Source organism: Hypomesus nipponensis, chromosome 25 (genome assembly GCF_054491055.1).
Source record: "Hypomesus nipponensis isolate SF chromosome 25, ASM5449105v1, whole genome shotgun sequence".
NCBI classification, from domain to species: Eukaryota; Metazoa; Chordata; class Actinopteri; order Osmeriformes; family Osmeridae; genus Hypomesus; species Hypomesus nipponensis.
The window spans coordinates 5,516,723-5,540,317 of NC_140385.1; the positions used below are offsets into that span (position 1 = coordinate 5,516,723).

Sequence of the window (23,595 nt, forward strand, 5' to 3'; positions counted from 1 at the left end):
GGGGGTTTATGAGACTACCAACAGTGAGACTACACTAGTGCAGAGGTCTTCAACCCTGGTCCTCAGGGACCCCCTGCTCTACATGTTTTAGATGTTTCCCTGCTCCAACACACCTGATTCAAATGAATGGTCGTTAACAGGCTTCTGCATAACTAGATAACAACCATTCATTTGAATTAGGTGTGTTGGAGCAGGGAAATATCTCAAACATGCAGGACAGTGGGTACCAGGGTTGAAGACCTCTGCACTAGAGTAACAAATGTCCTCAAATTGTATTGGTTGAGCCTGCTTTTTACAAGCAGTGTGACAGAGGGCTTCATCCCCCCCATCTCATCTACTGGAACAAGGGAAGAGCAGCCAGGTTTCCCCTGCTAGGCATGGGGCTGTCCTGCAGGTCCTGCTCCAGGTGCCCTCCTCTCTGCAGGACAACCAGAACATGAGACCCACTGAGCTGAAGGCTGAGCAGGGGGTGGCTGCAGCTGGGAGCGTGGACACCCACCACCAGGCCGGAGATCCAGATCTCTGTTTGCATTGAATGGAAATGGAGGGGGGGGGGGGTATGTACTGTATATGTTTTCCCTGAAAGGCAGCTTGGGCCTAGCAGGGTCTGTGGAGTAAAGAGGCCCTTAGCTGAGTCTCCTAACATGTCAGGGGAGCAGCGCTACGAGGCTGACAGCCCCGCTGACGTGGAGTTTACACAACACAGACTTTTAAGAGGATCGCAAAACACTGCTCTTTTGTGTGGTAACTGTTTACCGGATGCTGTTGCCAAGGAATGTCAAGAGCGAGCGAATGCATGTGTATACAGTGTGTGTGTATAAGTGTGTGTAAAATATATGAGTATAGAAGTGTGTGTTTGTGTGTGTGTAAGTGTGTGCTGCATTTGACCCTGAACACAGGCCTGCCTCCTTTGACAGGGAGTAGAGTTAAATGCGGGGCCAGTATAATCATATCTGGGTGGAATTAAGAGTGGCCCCCTGCTCTTAACCGTGTTCTTAATGTATCCGGAGATAGGAGTTTAAACACAGGGGCTGGGCAGCAGCGGGCTGGGTGGAAACGCAGGCCAGGGAGGAACAGCTGTGTTTAATACGGGCCCAGACGCCAAGGCCACGTCTGGACCCCCGCCACGGAGCATGAGAGGGGCTGGCCTGCTGTAACCTCTCACACACACACACACACACACACACAGAGGAGCTACACACAATCCTAGCACCAGCGACACGTAAAGTGCACAGCTACGTGTGCCCAGACGCAGACACACACAGACAGTTCACCTACAGCACAGTGTGTTGGAGTGTGTCCTAGTGTAACCTTACGCTCTGCTTCTCCTGCGTAGGCCTCCAGATGGGTCTGACCCCCTCAGAGCCACAGTCTACCCAGCTCTGCAGCTCACTAGAGAAAGCGCAGCTCGAAACCACAACCGCCACTTCCTCCTAGACTGACTGATGGTGTGTGGTCTACTCTGATCTCTCTCTCTCTCTCTCTCTCTCTCTCTCTCTCTCTCTCTCTCTCTCTCTATCTGTCATTGATCCTTTCTACGATCCTGTGTGAGCCTTTGACATAATGCGTAATGTGTGTGTGTGTGTGTCTGACCTCCATGGGCCTCTCGATGCGTCTGCGGAGGGCGCGGGCCCAGTGGGCCTGGCCGGCGTGCTGGGGCATGTGTGCCGCCGTGTGGAAGGCCTTCCTGCTCAGCTCCTTGTTCACCAGGTTGAGCTGCTTGTTGAACAGAGCGTACACCACCACCGTCTTCCTGTCTATGGTCCTCTTGATGGCCTGGGGGGGAGGGGGGAGGGCAGGACAAGAGGGAGGCGGGAAAAGGAGAGGAGGGGTTGGGCAGGTGAAAACCGTGAGAAAGTAGGGAAATAAAAGGGACAAGGAGAGAGAGAGAGAGAGAGAGAGAGAGAGAGAGAGAGAGAGAGAGAGAGAGGGGAAAGAGAAGCAGATGGAGTACATGTTTAATGGAGACTGTTTATGTCTTTGTATAGTTGTTTGAGCGTGAAAAAAGTACTTTACAGTAAGTGTGGCATATGCCTTCCCGCTCTTTGTCCCTCTCTCCCTTTCTCTCTCTCTTGCCCTCTCTCTCTAGTTCTCAGCCCCTCTCTTTCTCCTTTTCCCGCTTTCTTTCTCTCTCTGTCACACCCCCCCACTCCCTTTCTCTCTCTCTCTCTCTTTCAGTTTTTCAGCCCCCCCCCTTTCTCTCTCTCAGCTCAGAAGGCAGCAGAGTATGGATAATCGACCCAGAATGCTATTGTAGTGAAGTGCTATGGCGGGGTATTAAAGTGATAGACTGGAAGATACGGTACGGCCCATTTAGGAAAAGAAAAAGGCCTGTGCGTCGGCCAGCCGTGTCCAGAACCCACAGACAGAAGCTGCCCAGAGGAAGAACACAGCCACAGGAACAAGGGGAGACGTAAAAGGAGGGTGAAAGTCAATGAGAGTGCAGGTGTGAGTGTCTGTGTGATGTGTGTGCAGGTGTTTATGTGTTAAAACACACTATTTACTGTGTGTGTGTGTGTGTGTATGTGTGTTTGTGTGTGTGTGTGTGTGACCTCTCGGGCAGACAGGTGTTGGAAGACTTCAAGCAGCTGAACTCCTTCCTCCACTGTGTTCACTGTATCAAAGGCTGAGCTGATCAGGTTCTGCATCATCACCTCCAGATCCTTCACCCCTGCACGGAACCTGGGCACACACACACACACACACACAATGATAATTAGGGTATGGTTCGGGTTTGGAGGAAGTGATTACACAGATTAAAAACATCTAAGAGTGAAGCGTGCACACAAACACACACACTCTCACACACACACACTTTCTCTTTCTCACACACACACACACACACACACACAGTAAATATATAGGCGGATATTGATTTGACTGACTTCAATGTGCTGAGTCGCTATGAAACACCTGCCCCTCACACCAGCGCAGCTGTTTGCCTTGGCAACAACATCCCAACCCCGCGACCTCCCGTGACCCTAATCCATCACTCACATCACACACACACCCCACCGCTGCACCCCTGTTCCCAAGACCCCTCCATGTCGGGGGAGGAGAGGAGGAGGGGAGAGCCAGGTTGCCTACCACACAAACACCAGCGGAAATACACACTCATACACAAACACTAATAGACAAGCAAACACACATTCAGTATACACTATACACAATCATGAAGTACTCACACACACACACACACGTTATCTGTCTCTGATCCTGTTATTCAGATGAGGAGTCAGAATGCTATACAGTGACGACCCCTCTGAATGACAATCAGGGGGTGTGCGGCACACACCTGCCCTCTGGGACTAGAGACACACTCATGCACACGCACACACACACACATACACACAGACATACACCCCCCGCCCCCCCCCTCCCGGTCATGTGACGAACACATACTAACCATGTCCTTAATGGCGTGTGACAGCAGGGTGGACACATACAAATATAGTGCCCAGAGAGCGTCTAGACACACATTGATCCCACTCCACACTCTCCAGCATCCCACATTAGACACACCCCACACCCTGTGCTGCGGATTAGGGGCCCGACACAACGCACACATTGAGGCCGGACAGAGAGGAGTTCACCAACATTCTACACGACAAGATAAATAGATTACGGGGTGTGTCCAGGCATCAGTGCTGCTCCTTTAGTGGGAACAGATCCATCTGTGTGGAGGGACTGTGGACACAGCATGACAGGACTGGAGCGCGCTCCTAGATTTAGACCCGGGGTACAGAGCCTGTGTGTGGGGGACTCACATACCGTAGCAGCTCTAACTGCCTCTCTAACGGCACGCCTCGTCCCACGGCAGGCCCAGGCAGTGGGTCACCAGAGTGGGTCACCAGTGAGCTGTTAGCCTGGGTGGAGGTGCCCCGCCGCCCCCCTGGATGTCGCAATTAGCGCTGTGTGGACGCTACCTGTTGTAGTCGTCGTGCCAGGAGGTGTTCTTGACGTCCAGGATGCCCTTGGAGACGGAGCGCAGGCCCTGCAGGCTGCGCTCGAAGGTGGCCTCCATCTCCAGCAGGCTGCGGGTGACCTCGGAGCCCTGGCGCCCGGCGAAGCAGGGCAGGGGCCTCTGAGTGCCCTCCTCTCGCCGGGCAAACTGCTGCTGGCAGTCGCACACCTGGGGGGGGGCGGGGGCACAGGAGATATAGGTGGGGATGGAGGGATGCAGTGGGTTGGGGTGGAAAGGGGATGGAGGGAGAGAGAGTGACAGGGATCAGGACACATAAAGAGAGGAGGATGGTGAGAGGGAGATTGGAGCGGCTGGCTGCGTTAACGTGTGTGGTCAGCTGACACACCCAAGATACATGCAGTGTGTGTGTGTGTGTGTGTGTGTGTGTGCTCACCTCCAGCAAGTCTTTGCACCTCTGTACAAAAGCATCAACGAGTGCAAAGATGCTGGTCTGGTCCAGGACCCAGCCTTTTGTGGAATACCTGACCCAGAAAGAGAGGGAGAGGCAGAGAGAGAGAGAGATAGAGAGAGAGGGAGAGAGATAAATGAGTAACAAGAGGGAAAAAAGTCACAGAAAGGTAAGAAAAATCTAATGGTCTTTCACATAGTTCACCATCCTTGCAGTTTTAGGTCTCATCTGACACATAAAAATGAAAGATACAAAAACAAAGCACTAGCACCCCCCTCCACCCTACACACACACACACATACACACACATTACAATTGAGGGATAAGGTCAAAAAGGATCTGTCATTGGCATAATTGCATCCTCCCCAGTTCCATATCTCTGCTTGGCGTTTCTCAGATTGCTTTTCACACCTCGTTCTTCTCCCTGATGGAAAGGTAATCCTTGAGATCCCCCAACGTGGAGAGGGTTCCTGTTTCCCAGTGAGGACGGAGACCAGGCCCTGGGTGGGCTGACACGGAGCCCACTGTCAAAACGCTCTGAGCTACCGGATAGACTGTCTGGGCTGTATGTTGGAGCACACTGACACACACACACTGTACATGCATACCCTGAAAAGGTGTTTTTTTTGTTATGTTGGAACTTACACACATGCACATACACACACACACACACAGAGAAAACTCAAAGGGAAGCATGTCCATGTTCGTGCACATACGTGTAAGCAAGCACACGTGTGCGTACACACACACACACACACAGGCCAGACTGTTGTGAGGGCTGGACAGCTTTCGGGGTGCACAGGGGGGTTGAGGTGTGCATCAGGAAAATGAATACAAAACAGACAGAAAGGGAGGGTGAGGGTGAGGGGGGAAGGGAGGGAGGGGTGGGGGTAACATCTGGGCGCCCCTTTCTCTCTCTCTCTCTCTCTCTCCCTCTCTCTCTAACTGCAGATGAAAGAAAGTCTTTTGAAGCTGACGCAGTTTCATTTCTCCAATGACTCAGATTAGACTCTGATGTCGGTTTGTAGCACAGCATTCATCACTTCAATGATACCTTTAGCGGCCATTCCCCAGTTCTGCAGGAAATTAACAGCACTTCAGAGCCCCCCGCACACACACACACACACATACACACACACCAACACACGTCAAACTTGGCCTTTAGGAAACTCAGGCTGCATATTTCACTGCTCAACATCCCATTCTCATTACGAGAAGTAGAGCTCTCTATGCTGTCTGGTATAATTGGACTCATGCATGGTTGTCTGTCTTACGAATTTGAATATGATATTTTTGGAGTCATTGTGGAGTTAAATCAATGCTTATCACTCACTGGCTGATTGCAGAATGGTTCTGATTTAGAGGAGGAACCAGTGCATGGTTAAAATGTTAATGTTGTTACACAGACATAATTGCTTGTCTGCTTCTAATGCATGTCACGTACACATTGCACATCTGAGTGAGATCATCTTGTTTTTAGATTTTTTAATTTAGTTGGACTTAAGCATAAATGGCATTTCTAGTGACTTTAACTATTTAGCTTTTTATACATATCATAAAAATATGACTGCACTGGCAGCCAAATGTACTTTTTTTTAAGCATAAGCAAGTCCATAACTAATATCTCTGCACTTAAACTTGATAGGGCATTTTTGCAGTGCAACATCCTGTATTTTTCTGGATTGCTGGTTATTGGTAAGCCAGTATGTGTGTGTGTGTGTGTGTTTGAGAGCATTCCCAATTCCTGAACCAGAGTAACCTAATCAACCCAGAGGGAATCAACAGTTAATATAGAATGTTGTGACGCCCAGTGATGGCATGATAGACCGAGGTCAGGGTGTACAGTAGGAGGAGGAGGTATGGGGTGGGGGGGGGGGGGTCTAATTAGGGACAACAGCATGACTGTCACCCTGCCAGGCGCCAGTGGGGCCTCTTCTGATGATGGTGGTGGTGGTGGGGGTGATTCAATAAGTCAGAGTCAGAAGAGAGGTTGGTCTGTCCCTTGGGGCCCTGGCTGGAAGGGGGGCAGCAGGGGGGTTAATGCCCCTAACCTGTCCCAAACTTTCTTTTCTAGGTCAGACTTGTTCTAGAACCTTCTGTCGAGCAGCTGCTTTAACAGGAGGGGGAAGAAAAACCTTCAGGTGGTCACATGGTTCCCAAAGGCTTCAACACTTCCTCATGCTGAAGCGTTTTCTTAATGCGGTTAGTACTAGTTATTGAGTCGATATTAGAAAGCTGCAGCTGGTAAATCTTCCGTTGTGTATCCGTGGCTTCAAGCTGTCCATGGTTAGGACCCATCTGAGCCTCTGTCACTGTGGTACTGTGGGTGTCTGGAAACCCTTTATAAGGAACCATCATACAGCTGCCTTGATCCAACTCTTGCAGGATGGGTCGAAGACCACCCTATAGAACTTTACTCAATCCAGTCAAATCAGACCAGTGATTTCTCCCAAACTAGTGAAGAGGAGAAGAGGAGAATAAGATGGGGGGGGGCGCAACAGGGCAGGGTATCTTGGGGCTCAGTTTGAGTTAGACGTGAAAGCTGGAGGAGGATGTAGTGGTGGTGGTGGGGGGGGGGGTTACTGACCTGTCTCCCACACACCTCATTATGACTCTGATAAGAGAGCTCCGTCTCTCTGAAACAGGCCTGGGTGTTCTGAACCTAACCCCGGATCAGCATCTGTATATCAGTACATCCATTAGGTTCAAAGGGATGGAACTTACACGCACAAACACACAAGGAGAGATCCCCCGACGCATTATGGAACAAAACTCTGGGTATGTGGAAAAACAGGCCAGGCACACAACTAAGGTCTAAGGAACTCAGGAAAATAATAACACTGTCCTGAAAACCACCGTCACCTCAGCGAGACACCGAGGGAGAGGAGGCGGAGAAACCAGAGCGAGAAAAATCTGAAATAGAAACAAAGCTGTCAGGAGGTCATCTGTGTGTGAGGAATAGGAGGCGTATTACATTCATTTATCTCTGTCAATGTGAGGGACAACACAAAAGGGTTACATTAGATAAAGAGAGAAAGAGAATTAAAGAGCGAAAGAGAGTGTGTGTCTGTCTGTGTGTGTGTGTGTGTGTGTGTGTGTGTGTGTGTGTGTGTGTGTGTGTGTGTGTGTGTGTGTGTGTGTGAGAGAGAGAGAGAGAGAGAGAGAGAGAGAGAGAGAGAGAGAGAGAGAGAGAGAGAGAGAGAAAGAGATTGAGAGACAGAGACAGAGAGAGAGACAGAGAGAGAGAGAGAAAGAGCCAGAGAGAGAGAGAGAGAGAAAAAGCCAGAGAGAGAGACAGAGAGAGAGAGAGAGAGAGAGACAGAGAGACAGAGAGAGAGAGAGAGAGAGAGAGAGAGAGAGAGAGAGAGACAGAGAGAGAGAGAGAGAGAGAGAGAGAGAGAGAGAGAGAGAGAGAGAGAGAGAGAAATCTGCCAGCATAGCTGTTTTGTTGTGTTATTGTCTGGGAGATCCAACAAAAATGGAATCAATGATTAAATTAACAGAATGTGTGTGTATACCCTTAAGTATGTGTATACCCTTAAGTATGTGCGTGTGTGTATACCCATAAGTATGTGTGTGTGAGACGAGAACTGTGTGAGAAAGGAGAGAGAACACAGGAAACAGATGATGAAGGCAGTTGAAAACAGAGTGACGCAGGAAGAAAAAAGACGGCGATGAAAAGGTTGAAAATGAGGAAAGCGGAAAGGCCAAGAAAACAAGAATCAAAGAAAGAATGCGTGTGAGAAAGGGAGAGAAAGAAAGAGAAACCGACAGAAAGGGTGGGAGAGAGATAAGAGATATAGATGGCAGAAAAAAGAAAGGGAGAAAGAGGGAGAGAGAGACAGATTGAGAGAGAGAGATTGAGAGGCCACCAGGAGGACAGAGAAGAGAGAGGGCAGACTGAAGCTAACCCCACATTAATCATGTGTCATAGCTCCATGGTCATACTAAACATACACTCATGAAGATAGATTCTGTATCCTAGTGAAGACACGCACAACACACACACACACCATATCGACTGACCCTCCTGAGGGTAGTACAAACCAAATAAACTAGTCTCTTTTTACAGACCAACACACACACACACAGTCCTCATGGTCTGCCACAGTGTAGTAATGGAGGAGAACAGAGAACTCTGGTTCATGGCGATCCTCATACTGAGAAATCCTTGAAACTTTGATCAATCCTCTGTCTTAATGTGTTTCACACTCTACTCAGTGTTAGACTGTAAAGAGAACGAGATCAAGGAGAGAGAGGAAATGGAGAGAGAGAGAAAAAGAGAGGGAGATAGATAAAGTGCCTGCAAAGTGAGAGGGGAAGAGAGAGAGAGAGAGACAGAGAGAGGGAGAGAGAGACAGAGAGGGAGAGAGAGAGAGAGGGCTCAACACCTGGTTTACTGCTTTATGAATTCAAGGTGGAAGTTGACGTCCAGGGCCAGTCTTTGTTCTCAGTGGACTGGATCCTATAGCTCCCCCCGCCCCCTCCCCCTCCCCTCAGACAGCCTGCAGACTCAGAGCTGGCCAGGGTGAGACATTTTAGCATGTCCCGGTGTGCCTGCCTGTCCCAGGGCACACACAATGTACACTGCTCAAACACATACACAAATCTGTGTTGCTATTCTTGAGGGGACGCATAATTCCCCTAAATTAGGAGAAAGTTCAGTTTGGGACGGTTAATTTTGCATTTTGAGGAAAAGAGTTAGTTGCGAGCCCAGTACAGAGTACAGTAGAGTTTATCAATGGTGCAAACCTATTTTTCAAAAGAAATCGCAAATATATGTTCAACCTTTCAAAACTTTTTGTAGACATTTTTTTAAACCTTTAGATACGTTGAGCTTATCTTAGCTTATATTTTTCAAACCTTTTGAAACTTTTTTTCCATAAATGTTTGCGAACCTTTAGAATGTTGTTGTTGTAAGATATCATACCAGCGATCTTCACTGAGAACCTTGGCCCCAAACTATAACCCTAATCCTAGCTCCAAGCCATAAAACAACCCCTAACTCCAACCCTTAATGTCATTCTAACCCCAACACTGATTGTAACCCCACTAGAAAAAACCAAGATGTCCTTAGTTCAAATTGTACTTGCTTTACTAGAAGTCTCCACAAGAATAGCAAAACACCCCCCCCCCCCCTTCAGCTCCCTGTCCCTTCCCTCTTCCTCAGCGCTAAAACAGGCCTTCAGCCACCTCTACAAGCCCTCTCCTCCTGTCTCCTACACCTCCTTCTTTCTCCTCTCCCCTCATGTCCTCCCTCTTTCCTTCTTGCACACCCTGCGCTCCCCCTCCTCCTCCTCTCCTCTGGCCCAGGGCTGAACCCTGTGGACTGTGATATCGGCCGTGTGACAGAATCTCAGTGAAGCTTGCTGGTGTGATATCTGACAGAGAGAAAACAGATCAGCCTCTTTCTTTACTTAGCACCCTCCCTCCATCCCTCCCTCCATCTCAACCTTCTGTTAGGCCGCCCCCAGACCAGACACACCGGAGATAGGCGAGAATGTTATTCATTTTTCAAAAGGTGCCTATCTTTCCCCCAGGCATTCCTAAGTTCAAGGTGCCTTTAAATTGTATGAATAAAGAAGGAGGATGCAAAAAGGGATGAAAAGTGTTTCCTCTGCTGAGAGCTGTCCTGGTCTCAGCTCCAACCCTCTGGATGCAGCGGCACCCCAGTCCTCAGCAGCACCACATCGCTCACTCCTCCATAGGAGTGTGAAGCTTTACCGCGACTCAGGCAGCACTGACGACAGTCGATATCAAACAGGGAAGTGTGCTCGCTTAATTACCTCCACACCCCCTCCCCCGGGCCACCCCCCCTGCCTTGTTACTGTCAGTACTTGTCCTACCCTCACTGTCCTATGCCAGCTGCCCCCAGACAGGGAACGTTCCCCCTTAGAACCATGCCGCCGCCCAAAGACAACCCCTGTTTCCATAGCTATACATGGTTAAATCAATACGTGAGTCTCTGGACTGAACTCTACGTGACAAAGCTTCACCAGTAGGGTGATGTAACTTCACGCAAAAGCTCCCTTCTGGTTGTAGAGGATGGGGAGGGGGAGGTGGGGGAACTAAGGTGTTTGCAGTCAGGTGCTGTCATTCTATACTTGGTGTTGCTATGGCTTTGAAGTCAGTCAAGCACTCATCCTCTGTCGTTATGCTGAACTGCAGCGTGTTGCCATCTTTTAGAGGAGACACTGTCATTGCCAAGCTTCGACAAGTCAGGCACTTCCATTTGTAGAGGGATGGAGGATGGATAATGCTAAAGTAGGTACACAACAGGGCTCTCAAATAAACAGTGGAAGACTAAGTGTGCGTGTGTGCGTGACTGAGCATGAGTGCATGTGTGTGTATGTGAGCATGAAAGTGTGTGTGTGTGTGTGTGTGAGTGAACATGAGTGCATGTGTGTGTGTATGTGTGAGCATGAAAGTGTGTGTGTGTGTGTCCTCAGGCCCCCTACCTGTGGTGCAGCTGTGAGGTGTGCATGTACAGCGTGGTCCAAGCCAGGCAGCACTGGATGCAGTCTTCCAGGTTCTGCTTGCTGGAGACCACGTAGCCCTGGAAGATCCTGTCCAGAGAGATGGCTCGGCAACACAGCCAGATGATCTCATTACTCATCTGAAAACACACACACACACACACAGTCAAAACACTGCGCCAGACACACAACACTCTTAGATGAACGAGTCCCACGAACGCAAGCACGCGCACACACACACCTTTTGGTTTCCGTAGAGAAAAGGTCAGTTGTGGCATCGATTGAAAATCGACAGATGTTACCCTTTCACTTGGAGGCTTTGAGTTCTGACATTTTCTCCATTCTTTAATATTCATTATGTTACAAAGCCAGGTTGAAGTAGTTAGTGTCCAGACTTGAACCCCTGAAGCCTGAGGGTCCAATCCCACCTCCAGATGTTGGCTTTATACTGATCTATGTGTGTGTGTGTGTGTGTGTGTGTGTAGGCTCCTCATGCAGGTATAACATAACACCACGGCACAGAGAGAAGAAAAAATACCTGGTTTAGGAGCAGAGTGTCTAATTCAACCAGGCTCACATTCCATAAAGCCCCTATTTGATGTAGTGGGTGTCAGTCAAGCATGCTGGCTGTCACACACACATACACACTCGCTCTCTCACACACCACACACACACACAGGTAAGAGGAAATGGAGAAGAGGAAGAGGCGAAGGAAAGTGTAATTATTGAGGATGATGTGTATAGTGGGGTATGTGGAATGACAGCCTCCCTTTCATTTCTCTGATCAGTGGTTTAATCCTGACAGAGGAACAGCGGGCTGAGACGGCCTGCCTGCCTGCCTGGGCTCCAACTGGGAGGGTGTGTGTGTGTGTGTGTGTGTGTGTGTGTATGTGTAAAAGATTTAAGACTGAAGGATTGTAAATGTGTGTGTGTGAGCAAGACAAGCCTTGTGTGTGTGTGTGTGTGTGTGTGTATGTGTGACTATGTGCACACGAGTGTGTGTTTGAGTAAGTGTATACCAGTGTGTGCGTGCCCGAGAAACTGTGTTGTACAGGCTGATTACGGCGCCAAGCAAATGCAGCTTTTAATGAAGGAGGGGGACGAGGAAAACACAGGAAATTAAATTGATATGTAAATGACAGAAATTCTCATTTGAGCTGAAGGTTGAGAGTGCTAAAGCATTAACTAGCTTATGAGTTAATAATGACTTGTTTCCCCCCTCTCTCTTGAAGAAACAAAAAAGACGTGAGATGGGGGAGGAAGAAGGGGCCTGGGAGGAGAGATGAAGACAACCTCTGTCCCTGACTCTAAACTCCAGGGAGATGTTTTAGCTTTTGTATAATCAGTCAGTTTCCTGAGGAACTGCAGCTCTTCAAACTCCTCAGAGCTGGAGAGGCACATCTTGACTTAACAGAAAAATCTAGTGGACTCTCTTTCTTTCTTTCTTTCTGCCCCCCTCCTCCCTCTCTCCCTTCCTCTGTCTCTTCCAGTCTACAGCTTGGTGAAACACGCCAGATGGCGTGAGAGCAGGAGGGAGGAAGACAGAGAGAGAGAGAGAGAGAGAGAGAGAGAGAGAGAGAGAGAGAGAGAGAGAGAGAGAGAGAGAGAGAGAGAGAGAGAGAGAGAGAGAGAGAGAGAGAGAGAGAGAGAGAGAGAGAGAGAGAGAGAGAGAGAGAGAGAGAGAGAGAGAGAGAGAGAGAAAGAGAGAGAGAGAGAGAGAGAGAGAGAGAGAGAGAGAGAGAGAGAGAGAGAGAGAGAGAGAGAGAGAGAGAGAGAGAGAGAGAGAGAGAGAGAGAGAGAGAGAGAGAGAGAGAGAGAGAGAGAGAGAGAGAGAGAGAGAGAGAGAGAGAGAGAGAGAGAGAGAGAGAGAGAGAGAGAGAGAGAGAGAGAGAGAGAGAGAGAGAGAGAGAGAGAGAGAGAGAGAGAGAGAGAGAGAGAGAGAGAGAGAGAGAGAGAGAGAGAGAGAGAGAGAGAGAGAGAGAGAGAAAGAGAAAGAGAGAGAGAGAGAGAGAGAGAGAAAAGTGAGGGAGGGAGACTGAAAGAAGGAGGGAGGGAGACGGAGGGTGTCGGACAGCTTGTATCGGTGTAGCTCACCGTGTAGCCGGTGACAACGCTGCGTCAGCGACATCAGCCCTAAAGAACACTAGCAACAGCTCGCCCACATGGTCCCTGTTTGTGTCTTATTATAGGGCGAGGGAGGGTTATTATGGGATGCTGTTTGCTCTCTTGGTTTTAAGTGGAACAGCAGCGGCAGAGTCAAACGTCCATGCCCCCCGGTTCTCAGTGATTGGAAAATGATATTAAACTAGACATTGTGTTCTCCAGTGCCACAAAGGAGGAAAATACAAAGCTGGGACAAATGAAGAAATTGTGAAAGGGGGCCCCGCGGGGAGGCGAGGGAGGCTGATGGAGCGGACACACACACACATATACACACACATATACACACACACACACACACATACACACACAAACACATACACGGGTACACATACACAGGCGCGCCTATAGATGGTCGCACACAGACACACATACGCATGTATACACACATACACAATATAGAAACACACTCGCACACCAATCATACCCTTAGATACACAAATACTCACAACGAGCTACTGTGACTCAAATGGACTCTGATTAGAAATTATTAGCCAAAAGAAAATCACACAAACGGAAACCACATCAGAGGGACCCACTGGTTCAGCTCCAGCTCTCTGAAGAGAGAGAAACGAGAAAGAAAGAAGGAAAGAAAGAAAGAAACAGTCTGATCGAATCCTTCCACACTGAGATAAACAAGAAGCTCCACCCCCCCCCCCCATGTTATTTCATACCACTGGAGGGAGAGGAAAACCCTTTCAACCATGAGCAGAGTGAAAATGTACTCTCTGTGGAGAGAGAGAGAGAGAGAGAGAGAGAGAGAGAGAGAGAGAGAGAGAGAGAGAGAGAGAGAGTGGCACTACAGGGATAACTGAGGCCATTTGAGTTACATAAAACATCGTAAAGGTTTCCATGTTGCTCCTGCAGCCAAGGACAACACCAGGCCCCGGCCGAGGAGAGAGAAGGCGGACTGAGTCTGCCAACCTGCCGCCCTGATCCAGGTCACTGGTCACTGATGAGGCCTGCTCAGCCCTGGCCGTGCTCCGCACAAAGTGCCTTTATCCAGCCCAGACCAGTAGCTTGCTGCAGCCTCTCTGGTAGTAAAACTGCACGTCTGGAGGAATAATAAATAGCAGCAGGAATAAGGGGGCTGGGACGCCGCGAGGACCGGCCCGTCTGCCTGACGTACTGCACGCTGGCGGCTCCATGCCCAATTTCACCAGCCTACATTAGTTTTGTACCAGACTGGGGGGGTTTGTTTCCATAAAAATATATTAAAAAAAAAAAAAACGTTCTCGACTGTGTGGTGCTGTAAATTGTTACCCTGGTTTGGTAGATGAGGTCGTTTACCCACCAGTGTGAAGCAGTAGCAGTATTTGGAGTGTGAAGCAGTATCTGCAGAACCTGCAGAGTTCATTCCCCCCTTCCAGACAGCAAGGCAAGACAGGTTCAACCCTGGTATCTCTACATGAGATGATCGCTGTTATCTAGCAGCACTGCAATAGCGCCCCGTAAAACACAGTGATGCTTTTGCGATAAACAGGGAGCACTACCGTCAAATCACTCCTCCATTACCGAGCTCAGCGCAGGGCCAGGCTCACGTCTCTCCACTACTCTGCTCCTCTGTAACTCAACGCCAGTGTTGACAGAGGGTGAGGCGTGAGAATGCAGGGCTCAGGGAGGGGGGGGTCACGGAGGGGGGGGTACTGCTGGGGAGGACCGGCCAGGCTCTGTCTCTCTACAGGCTGAGATGGGGAAGAGGAGGGGAAGGGTCGGTTGGCCTCAACCATGCTGAGAAGAGTCCGGACTGTCAGTGAGAGGTTAAAGGTCCACGTCCTGACACATCATGGAGGACGGAGAGAGAGAGAGAGAGAGAGAGAGACAGAGAGAGAGAGAGAGAGAGAGAGAGAGAGGGAGGAGAGAGAGGAACAGAGAGAGAGAGAGAGAGGGAGGAGAGAGAGGAACAGAGAGAGAGAGAGAGAGAGAGGGAGGAGAGAGAGGAACAGAGAGAGAGAGGGAGAGAGAGGGAGAGAGAGAAAGAGAGAGAAGGAGGGAGAGAGGAACAGAGAGAGAGAGACTCTTTGAAAGCCTCGGTCCCTGCTGCCCCTTTGAGCGTTTGCACCCACACGGACCCTCAGGAAACAATTAGACCAAATGTTTTGTGCGAGCCTGGACGCCTTGATGTATTATCAAAGGAGGAGAGAGGCTGAAAAGGAGCGGAGAGAGAGTGAGGGATGAGAGAGAGGGACGAAGAAAAAGGAAAGAGGAAGAAATGAAGCTTAAGAGAAATGCGTTGGGGCAGCAAACAGTTCCACCGTGCAGGGAGGGTCAAGGCGTAATTAGGAGGGGTTAAACGCTTTTTTTCCTGCGCTCATGGAGAAGTCGAGAGAGATTGAAATGAAAACCGAGAGATAACAGAAGAGCACGGGCCCTTCCCGTACAGAGACGCACTGCTGGGGCTCCGATCAAGCTCAGGGGAGACGGTCCACGCCTCATCAGGCCTACAGGAGAGGACCATGGAGACATACGAGAGACAGGACCTCAGGGTCAGCCATTGGGGGATCTGGGTGTGTAGGGCACCCTTTGTTACAAGAGAGGACATGACTGGATACATGGAGTAGATGGAGCAGAGGTGAACTTATAGTTCGGGGTAGGTCTGTGCGGCTGGAAACATAGCCCCTGTGATTGTCTGACACGCACACACACAAATCCTAACATGTCATATAATGGTGTTGGTGTGTGAGGAACAACAGAGAGACAAAATAAATAGAGAAAGTCAGGGGGAGGTGGCAAGCTTCCTCCATGCCACGAGGCCCACACAGTGATCCTCTGGGAAGCAGCCCCTGCTGCGAGGGAGGTAGCCTACCTTGCGTAACAGAGAGGTGAGCCTCTCGCGGGTGTTGTAGTGGACCGAGTTGACCCAGATGAGGCGTATGAGGTTGAGGACGTGAGCCAGCTTGGGGGCCACCTCCCTGGGCTTCAGCTGGGCCAGCTCCTCACACGGCTCTCTCAGCAGGGACAGGAAGGACAGGTTGGACTGGGCTTGGAGGGAGCCGTCCTGGAAAGGGGGACGGACACACGCGCCACCACAGCTGATCATCGCCTGGGTCGATTTCTACAGCTCACATCCAACTGTCACCAGGCCAACTGTCAACTGAGACACTATATTCCACACACTGTACATACACGTGCGGTACTGTGGAGCACTAAACCTACGTGAAAGAGCCACTGGTCACGTTTCTAACTTCTCCCTGCAGTGCATTCCCACCATTTCAAACCAGAGCCTGGCTGTGTGTCTACCGTCCCTACTCTAACTGTGCATAGGCCCCTTGTCCAAACCCTTTCCTCATTCAGCTTAAGCAGACTACTGTGTCAGCAGTCAAACCCAGCCTGCGACAAGGTAGGTTCAGGGTGTTTGTGTGTGTGTGGAGAGAAGGAGGATAGACAGAGTGTGTGATTTGACACCCCGCCAGCAATCATCCTTCACTGGCCGCCTAAACTCCACATCCGAGCTGCTGCTTTCGGACGTGGCTGGGGTTCCATTTCCAAATGGATCGTCTCGCCTCGCCGGCTCCTCCTGGCTGCCGTGGTCGTACTGAGCGCTTTGCCGGGGATGAAGCCAGCAGCTAGTGAATACAGCTTCAGTTCCCTGGCAGGACGTGCAGCTCCCAGCCTGTCCATTAATCATCCTACTGTCCGGCCCTGCCCTCCTCTGCTCTGCTGGGTCTACAGCACAGCACCTACCACTGCTGTGTGGCCTAGCAGTGGTCTCCACTAGGGTCTGTGGTCAACACTAGACTGGACCAGGCTGTGGTCAGTCTCCACTAGGGTCTGTGGTCGACACTAGACTGAACCAGGCTGTGGTCAGTCTCCACTAGGGTCTGTGGTCAACACTAGACTGGACCAGGCTGTGGTCATTCTCCACTAGGGTCTGTGGTCGACACTAGACTGAACCTGGCTACAGTGCGGCAGCCTAACTGTATTTCTAGGTGAACTGATGGCACCACAGCTTATCTCCTTTGTGAACAGTGACAATGCAGTTTTAGTTAGAATCAGACATGTGCCAACTCCTCTTGAGCCGTCGACCGCCCCTAGCAGGGCCACAGTCCTCCTGCATCTCCATCTCCCACACGTGCTCCTCTACCTGTATCTGCTGGGCCAGCTTGCAGAAGGGGGGGACGTAGGAGGACTTGCAAAGCTGCAGGGTGGCCTGGATGTGTCTGACCCCCGGCTTCTGCAGCTGCTGGCTGATGCCGGACAGGTCGGCACAGCGGCTCCTCCAGAAGGAGATCTCCTCCAGGGGGCCCGAGCTGTCGCCCGTCTCCACCGTCTCCTGGGCGTTCAGCACCTCCTTGATCTGACGCGTCCAGTGGATCATCACCACTGGGGGGAGGGAGGGAGGGGTAGGGAGAGAATGGGATTTGGAGGGAGGGAGGGAGGGAGGGAGGGAGGGAGGGAGGGAGGGAGGGAGGGAGGGAGGGAGGGAGGGAGGGAGGGAGGGAGGGAGGGAGGGAGGGAGGGAGGGAGGGAGGGAGGGAGGGAGGGAGGGAGGGAGGGAGGGAGGGAGGGAGGGAGGGAGGGAGGGAGGGAGGGAGGGAGGGAGGGAGGGACAATGCAAGGATGGCTGACTTGATATTTATTTTCTGTGTTGACTTCTGTAATCATATGTTACATGCAGACAGACAAACTAACACACACACACACACACACTTCTCCCTCAGTCCCTCTTACTTTCCAGTCTATGCACCAGCTCCTTGTCTTTGCTGGCCACCTCAGGGCTGTACTGCATGGCCTCCATGGGGATGTACAGCACTGTGTTCCCCATCAGTTTGAATCTGGTGTCTGTGCACACACATGCACACACACACACACACACACACACATTATAGCACAAAATTGCATTAAACAAGCAATCATTCTATAATGGTCTCCACTGGAGTGCACAGTATTTCCTTCCACAATATGCCGTATGAGAATGCAGATTGAGCACATTGCCGTTGGCATCCTGAAACAGAAATAAAGCGAATGAAGCTGAACTTTTGCCGTCTCGGGCCGGTAAGACTAAACGGTTGTGTACGATCCCGTAGGCCCATGTCCACAGAGTCATGAGAAGCACCCAGGTTCTCCTGAGGTGAACCCCTCAGGACTCCTGCCCCTCTGAAGAGCTGGCCCATTAGTTGGCACAGGTTGGAACCAGGTAGTATTTCCTACCAAAGGACTCAGTCTTAAGAATTCAACTTGTTACACGTGGTGTAATGTTAAACCGAGAAGCTGAAAGGAAGCAAGGCCAGCATATCATTGAGACCAAAGAAGATGGGCTCCCTGACTAGGGTAATGTTGATTGTGAGAAGATAAATATCAGACAGAGAGAGGAAGAGCAGAAAACTGAACAGACCAGAGATACCTCGCAGGAACGCAGCCCTGCTACAGCCCTGCCTACAAAGGCCTTTACGGTAGCAGACAGAGGAAACCAAAGAACAGCTAATGAGAAATAAATAATGAGCCAACTAAGACCGAGGTAGGCGATAAAGAGTTCTGACTGCATGCTTGGTAAAAATATTTAGAGTATGTCTGACTGGGTGTGTGTGTGGTTCATGAATTCTTTCTTCTGTGTTTTATTTGGGCATTTCCGTGTGTGTGTGTGTATCCTGGTACTTGTTGACCTTTGTGAGATTGAAGTGGATGAATGAAGACACACAGGATGAGGTAAAACTCCCCTTCAGCCAAAAGCAGAGCTCTCCATGATTGCTGCTGCTGCTGCTGCTGCTGGGCCAAGCAGGGATCTGGACACCGGGGGCCATATTACCTGGGTTCCCCGGACCTCACTTCCATATTTATGTAGTAAATCCCACACTTGACTGACTGTGGTTATGGCAGAGGCCCCTTTCATGACATCAGCCTTATTGGCTCAGCGAGTTTAGAACTAAGTTTTGGTTACTCGAAGCACATTGTTTACCCCACAGGCCTGGTTTGTCTTCTTTCTAGACCTTTTCTATCCTTGAAATCGGGTCTCTTATATTGTCTCCATATAATTGACTGAACAGGAATGGTGGAAAAAAAGGCAAAGAAAAAAGAAAAAAAGTAAGGAGAGAACATATGCAAAATGCTGTTAGACTGGCATGCTGATTACGTTGCTACGAGGTAAAAGCAGCTTGTGATTGTGGTGTGCAGTTTCTGTTTACTCCGACTGTAAAAAGTGGTGTTTGTGCGGTGATTGGGATAATTAGCATGATAACTGAACCATCACACTGCACCACTACACCTGTGTGATTATGCCTGAGGTTCACTGTGAAGCAGCTTACCAGCCCGCTCTACCTTTCTGTTGCAGTGGAAGAAGAGAAAGAGGAGGGGGGACACAAAAAAACGTTCTCGTATGCTGATGCAACATGAAAAGACGATTTCGAATTTCCAAAAAGCACCGCACTGCGCGCGAGCACCAAACAGATCAAGGGGTCGCTGTCAAGGCGTTGTTTCGTCGAACGAAACGCAACGCAACCTCCATTGTTGTGGATATTATTGTTTATTTCTTTCTCCTCCGGAGGAAAAGTGTTGTCGGAAGGCTGAAAGCTTTTCTCGATAAGTTGATGTAATGGGTAAAAAGGGAGATGCTTGTGGGAAGAAAATTAGACCTCCCACGGAGAGAGAGGTGGGGAACAGTTTCAGAGAGTGCCACGTTCACAGTGTGCGATGCCGTGTAAGAATCAGGAAAACAAACCAGAGAGCACTCTGTCTTATAGCTAGCCCCCTTAATACCAGCGAACTGATGACAACACTTCTACCTCAAGCCTGTGTAAAGCAATGGGAAACTGCCATATAACTATCACACTTCAGCGAAACGAAAAGAAGAAGACCTGAATAAGTAGAAGAATAAGTTCTTATTCAGACCTCAAGCTTTTGTTTGGCTATTAACCAACTTCCTCCGGAAGCGCTCTCTCCCCTCAGCGCATAAGAGGAAAGAGCAGTGTCGAGTCCCACCACCAGGTGGCGCTGTGGCCGTACCGAGCGATGGCTTCCGGCGAGAGGCCCACCTGTGAGGTTGGTGAGGAAGCGGTGCATGTGGGCGGAGTAGTTGTTCTTGATGCTCTCGGGCCAGGCGGTGCTCAGGGTCACCTGGGGGGCGTGGACGCCGTTCATCGTCCGCAGCAGGCTCTCGGTGGCGTCGGCCCGGACGCTGCCAAACTGCACGGCGCTCTCAAAGCCCTCCTCTAAGATGGGCACCTCTGACGAGCGGATGAAGAAGGCCAGCTGCTCCACCACCTGTGCAGAGGAGAGGAGAGGGGGGAGAGAGGGGGGAGATAGAGAGGGATTCACAGGGTGTGGATGAGAGAGAGAGACACGGTGAAGGATTGAGAGAAGCATTGAGAGGAGAGGAGCAGTAGAGAGAGAGAGCGGGAGTGTGTCCTTTTGACAGGTTGTGAAATCAAGCAATAGAGAGGAATACATAATTGAATCCTGCTTTCTTTGATTCTCTTTTGTGTTCTTTGATAGGAAAGGAAAGCGGCGCAACGCTACAAAACAACATTTTTAATCATTCCTCTGGGCCTCTAGATGCAGCTTGCTTGCTTCGGGGACTTCATGAGCACAGTCTACAAAGTGCTTATCCATCCTCATACAACATGGTGGTATGCTGTGTGCCTTCAGAGATAGCCGGCACTACTTCACGCCCTAGAGTTTGGCTCTAGAATACCTGAGACGGAATGGCGTACTCCACCCGTAGTCCGCAGAAGGGGTCGGAGTAGACGACCATGATCCGGATGGAGCTGTCGGCGATGAACTTATCCAACGCCTTGTCGTTCTCCTCGGTCCAACTGGCCTCGGACACCCCGGTCAGAGACACCCGCGTCTTAAACAGCCCCCTCTGAAGAGATGTGTGTGTTTGTGGGGAAGGAAGGAGGGAGGGAGTAGAGGAAGGAGAGGATCCGAGTGAATGGTGATTTAATGCAACTGCCACGACATAGCAATCCGCCCCCCAGAGAGATAATACATCACATTGTGCTGTTTTAATTTTGTCTCTGTGACGACCTCAACCTCCACACACACACACACCCCCACCCCACGGCCAACCCACATCTGAACACAGCAGGGAGAGAGTGCGACAGTTACCTCTGATATTACCCAAATGATATTAGTATGCAGATGATAGGGGATGCGGACCGTGCTATCCTGTGGAATAACGTTAGCAGTCACAGGCAGAGCAGAGTGGGGAGGGCTTGATGACAAACACCACCCTTGCACAACAGCTGTTATTTTACAGTTGGGAGTTTGTGTGTGTGCGTGTGTGTGCGAGACATTACAGGTACTTTATGGGTCACTAGCTGTAAATGCCAGCGCTGCGTTCCCCTGCCCACGAGTGTAATTAATTCTATTAAATCAATTGATGAGAAGGACGGCGATGGTGCCGGTTCACTGACCAGTCATTCGTAATCACCACCTGTTTTCCATATTCTGTCCAACCATTTCATTATTATACGACAGATTTTTCCCCTGTTGTTCAAGACACTTGTGAAGGACTTTTGTCATATTCATCAGGAATAGAGTTACAAAGCATTTTTATTCCCTTAAATATTAACTGAAAATGGACAAGTTAAAGTTAAATCTATTCTTTACTGTTGACAAGAAGTCCATTTAAGAGCTGATGTTTTTACCATGCCTATGGTGTAGGTGTCCACGTCTTCTACAACCACTGGCGTTACTGGAATACTTCCCTCCGGAGTCTCATCTATCACAAACACACGTACACACACACACGTACACACACATACAAAAAACTTTTCAATAAGTCTAGGAAACCACGGCAACACAGTGAAAGACAGACATTTTCATAATTACATCGTATTCACTGCATTGTCTGAATAATCTCAGCCTATTCTCTCCTTCTGTCATTTTGAACACAGTCATTAGTTTTCGCAGTAGTTATGAGTTTGACTGTTTGGTGCATATGATAGGATTATGCTGACTACCACTGTATTCTCTAAATGAAGAAAAACTAATGATGGGAAGGTTCACACATGTCTTGAAAGAAAAAGAAAAGACTATATTGGGACATTATTTGCTCTTATAATCACATAATTACGTAATTGAACAGATCTTAGAGAAAATTACATTATGCCTTGTCATTTGAATAACCTTCTGAGAGGAAACCAGAAACCACATCAAAGGGGGTATGAATAGCTAATCGACCAATTACGTTAAGACAACGGTTTGTATGCCACCACCCCATGCAGATAGAAAAGACCTCTAGCTAAGTAACTCTGAGGTAAGTACAGTTCAGTACTGTCAAATTTAGAATGACTACTCTGTGTTTTTTGTGCGCATTCGCCTGTGTGTAAGCCTAAGAGATAAGATGACATTATGAAACAAGGCACACAAAAGTCTTTAAAAAAAAGAAAAAGATGATCTATTTATCCTTAAAAAGGACTACATCTATTTCAGTGGTAGCTCCTGTACCTGCCGGCCGGGCCTCCTGGTCCTCCGCCACGGCCTCAGGGGCAGGGGTGGAGCCCTGGTGCTTGCCCTTGCGGCCCTTTCCCGAGCCGGAGCGCTTGGACTTGCCCGAGGACGATCGGCCACTGCGCGCTGTCTCTAGGTCAGCCATGCCGAGGCCCCCCGCGGGTTGTCTCTTCTAGACAGCTCGGGAAGATATAACGGTGGTAAACTTGAGTGTTTTTGACAAGGCTTCAGAGTTAAGATTAGAAGCTCAGTGAACAGATCTTAGCCTGCTTTCTTTGAGTTGTGGATTGATGTGATTGAAGGGAGCATGTACAGCAGCCTTGATTACATCCAGCATGCTATGATGTCTCAATTATGGACTTTTATATAATCAAAAACACTTAAGAAGGCCGATTCCCCTACTTGCAAATTAAACAGCTTGGTTGTTGCCCGGAGGCGCACAAGCTTCATTAGTATTTACAGTGGGTGAGTATGTATGTGACTGATGGATGGTGGAAATATAAGAAACAAATATATCCGAAGCATAAGTAACACAAGAGGGTAAATTGTGAGGTTGAGGTGTGCTTTTATATAACAGTTTATATAACTACATTACCACCAAATTTGTTTAAACTAATATATAGTTAATTAGGTTTGGGCGGTATGGCCTATGTGTATCAGGAGCCATCTCTGTATTTAATACATAATTGCACCTGGGCATTTTATCAGTTTCAATTGTGGACCTGAAATATTTAGCCTTTATATCTAATGTTATACAAAACATTAATGCTTTGGACATTACTGGACATTTTCATTTAGATAACTTTCTGTAACCTAGCGTTATATCTCTTCAGATGGTCAAATTGTTTTGGGCAACACAGTGAAAGTTAGCAAAGAACTTAACAAGCTAACTAACTTAGTTCTCTATACTACAGTTTCCATTGATGAAGCACCTAGTGTACTAGTAGTGTTACTGTTGTTAGCTCTAGCTCTAGAATTAGCTTCACTTATTACCTAAGCAGTCAACCACCTACCTCAGGTAAATGTTGCTAAGTCCTTAAAATGCGTCACGGTATTAGTGAGTTTTGAAATAAATCGTATTCTCCTTCCAACACCGTAGCTATATTTAAGATAAACAATTAAATGGCTTGAACAAATGTTCGCTGGTAAAACCAACTTTTTCAGTTTCTTTGGCTGCGACCACTCTCGTGCTGCTG

At 49.2% G+C, this 23,595-nt stretch overlaps 1 protein-coding gene across 2 annotated transcripts in view; it reads right to left on the minus strand.

The window, feature by feature from the left end:
* Positions 1–23,586, minus strand: part of dnah2 (dynein, axonemal, heavy chain 2) — a 117,739-nt gene extending 94,153 nt beyond the window's left edge. Inside the window, exons 1-13 of one of the 2 annotated variants that reach the window (XM_084691874.1) lie at positions 23,413–23,586; positions 22,397–22,571; positions 21,595–21,668; positions 20,637–20,807; positions 19,978–20,206; positions 17,681–17,791; positions 17,094–17,332; positions 15,816–16,007; positions 10,832–10,989; positions 4,359–4,446; positions 3,927–4,132; positions 2,553–2,682; positions 1,594–1,776 (exon numbers count right to left, since the gene is read on the minus strand). In XM_084691874.1, coding sequence (XP_084548000.1) covers positions 1,594–1,776; positions 2,553–2,682; positions 3,927–4,132; positions 4,359–4,446; positions 10,832–10,989; positions 15,816–16,007; positions 17,094–17,332; positions 17,681–17,791; positions 19,978–20,206; positions 20,637–20,807; positions 21,595–21,668; positions 22,397–22,544 — 1,929 coding nt within the window. In that variant the 5' untranslated portion in view covers positions 22,545–22,571; positions 23,413–23,586. Of the gene's footprint in view, positions 1–1,593; positions 1,777–2,552; positions 2,683–3,926; positions 4,133–4,358; positions 4,447–10,831; positions 10,990–15,815; positions 16,008–17,093; positions 17,333–17,680; positions 17,792–19,977; positions 20,207–20,636; positions 20,808–21,594; positions 21,669–22,396; positions 22,580–23,412 lie in introns of both variants that reach the window. The other variant, XM_084691875.1, reaches the window with a different exon arrangement.
* Positions 23,587–23,595: the final 9 nt, after the last annotated feature.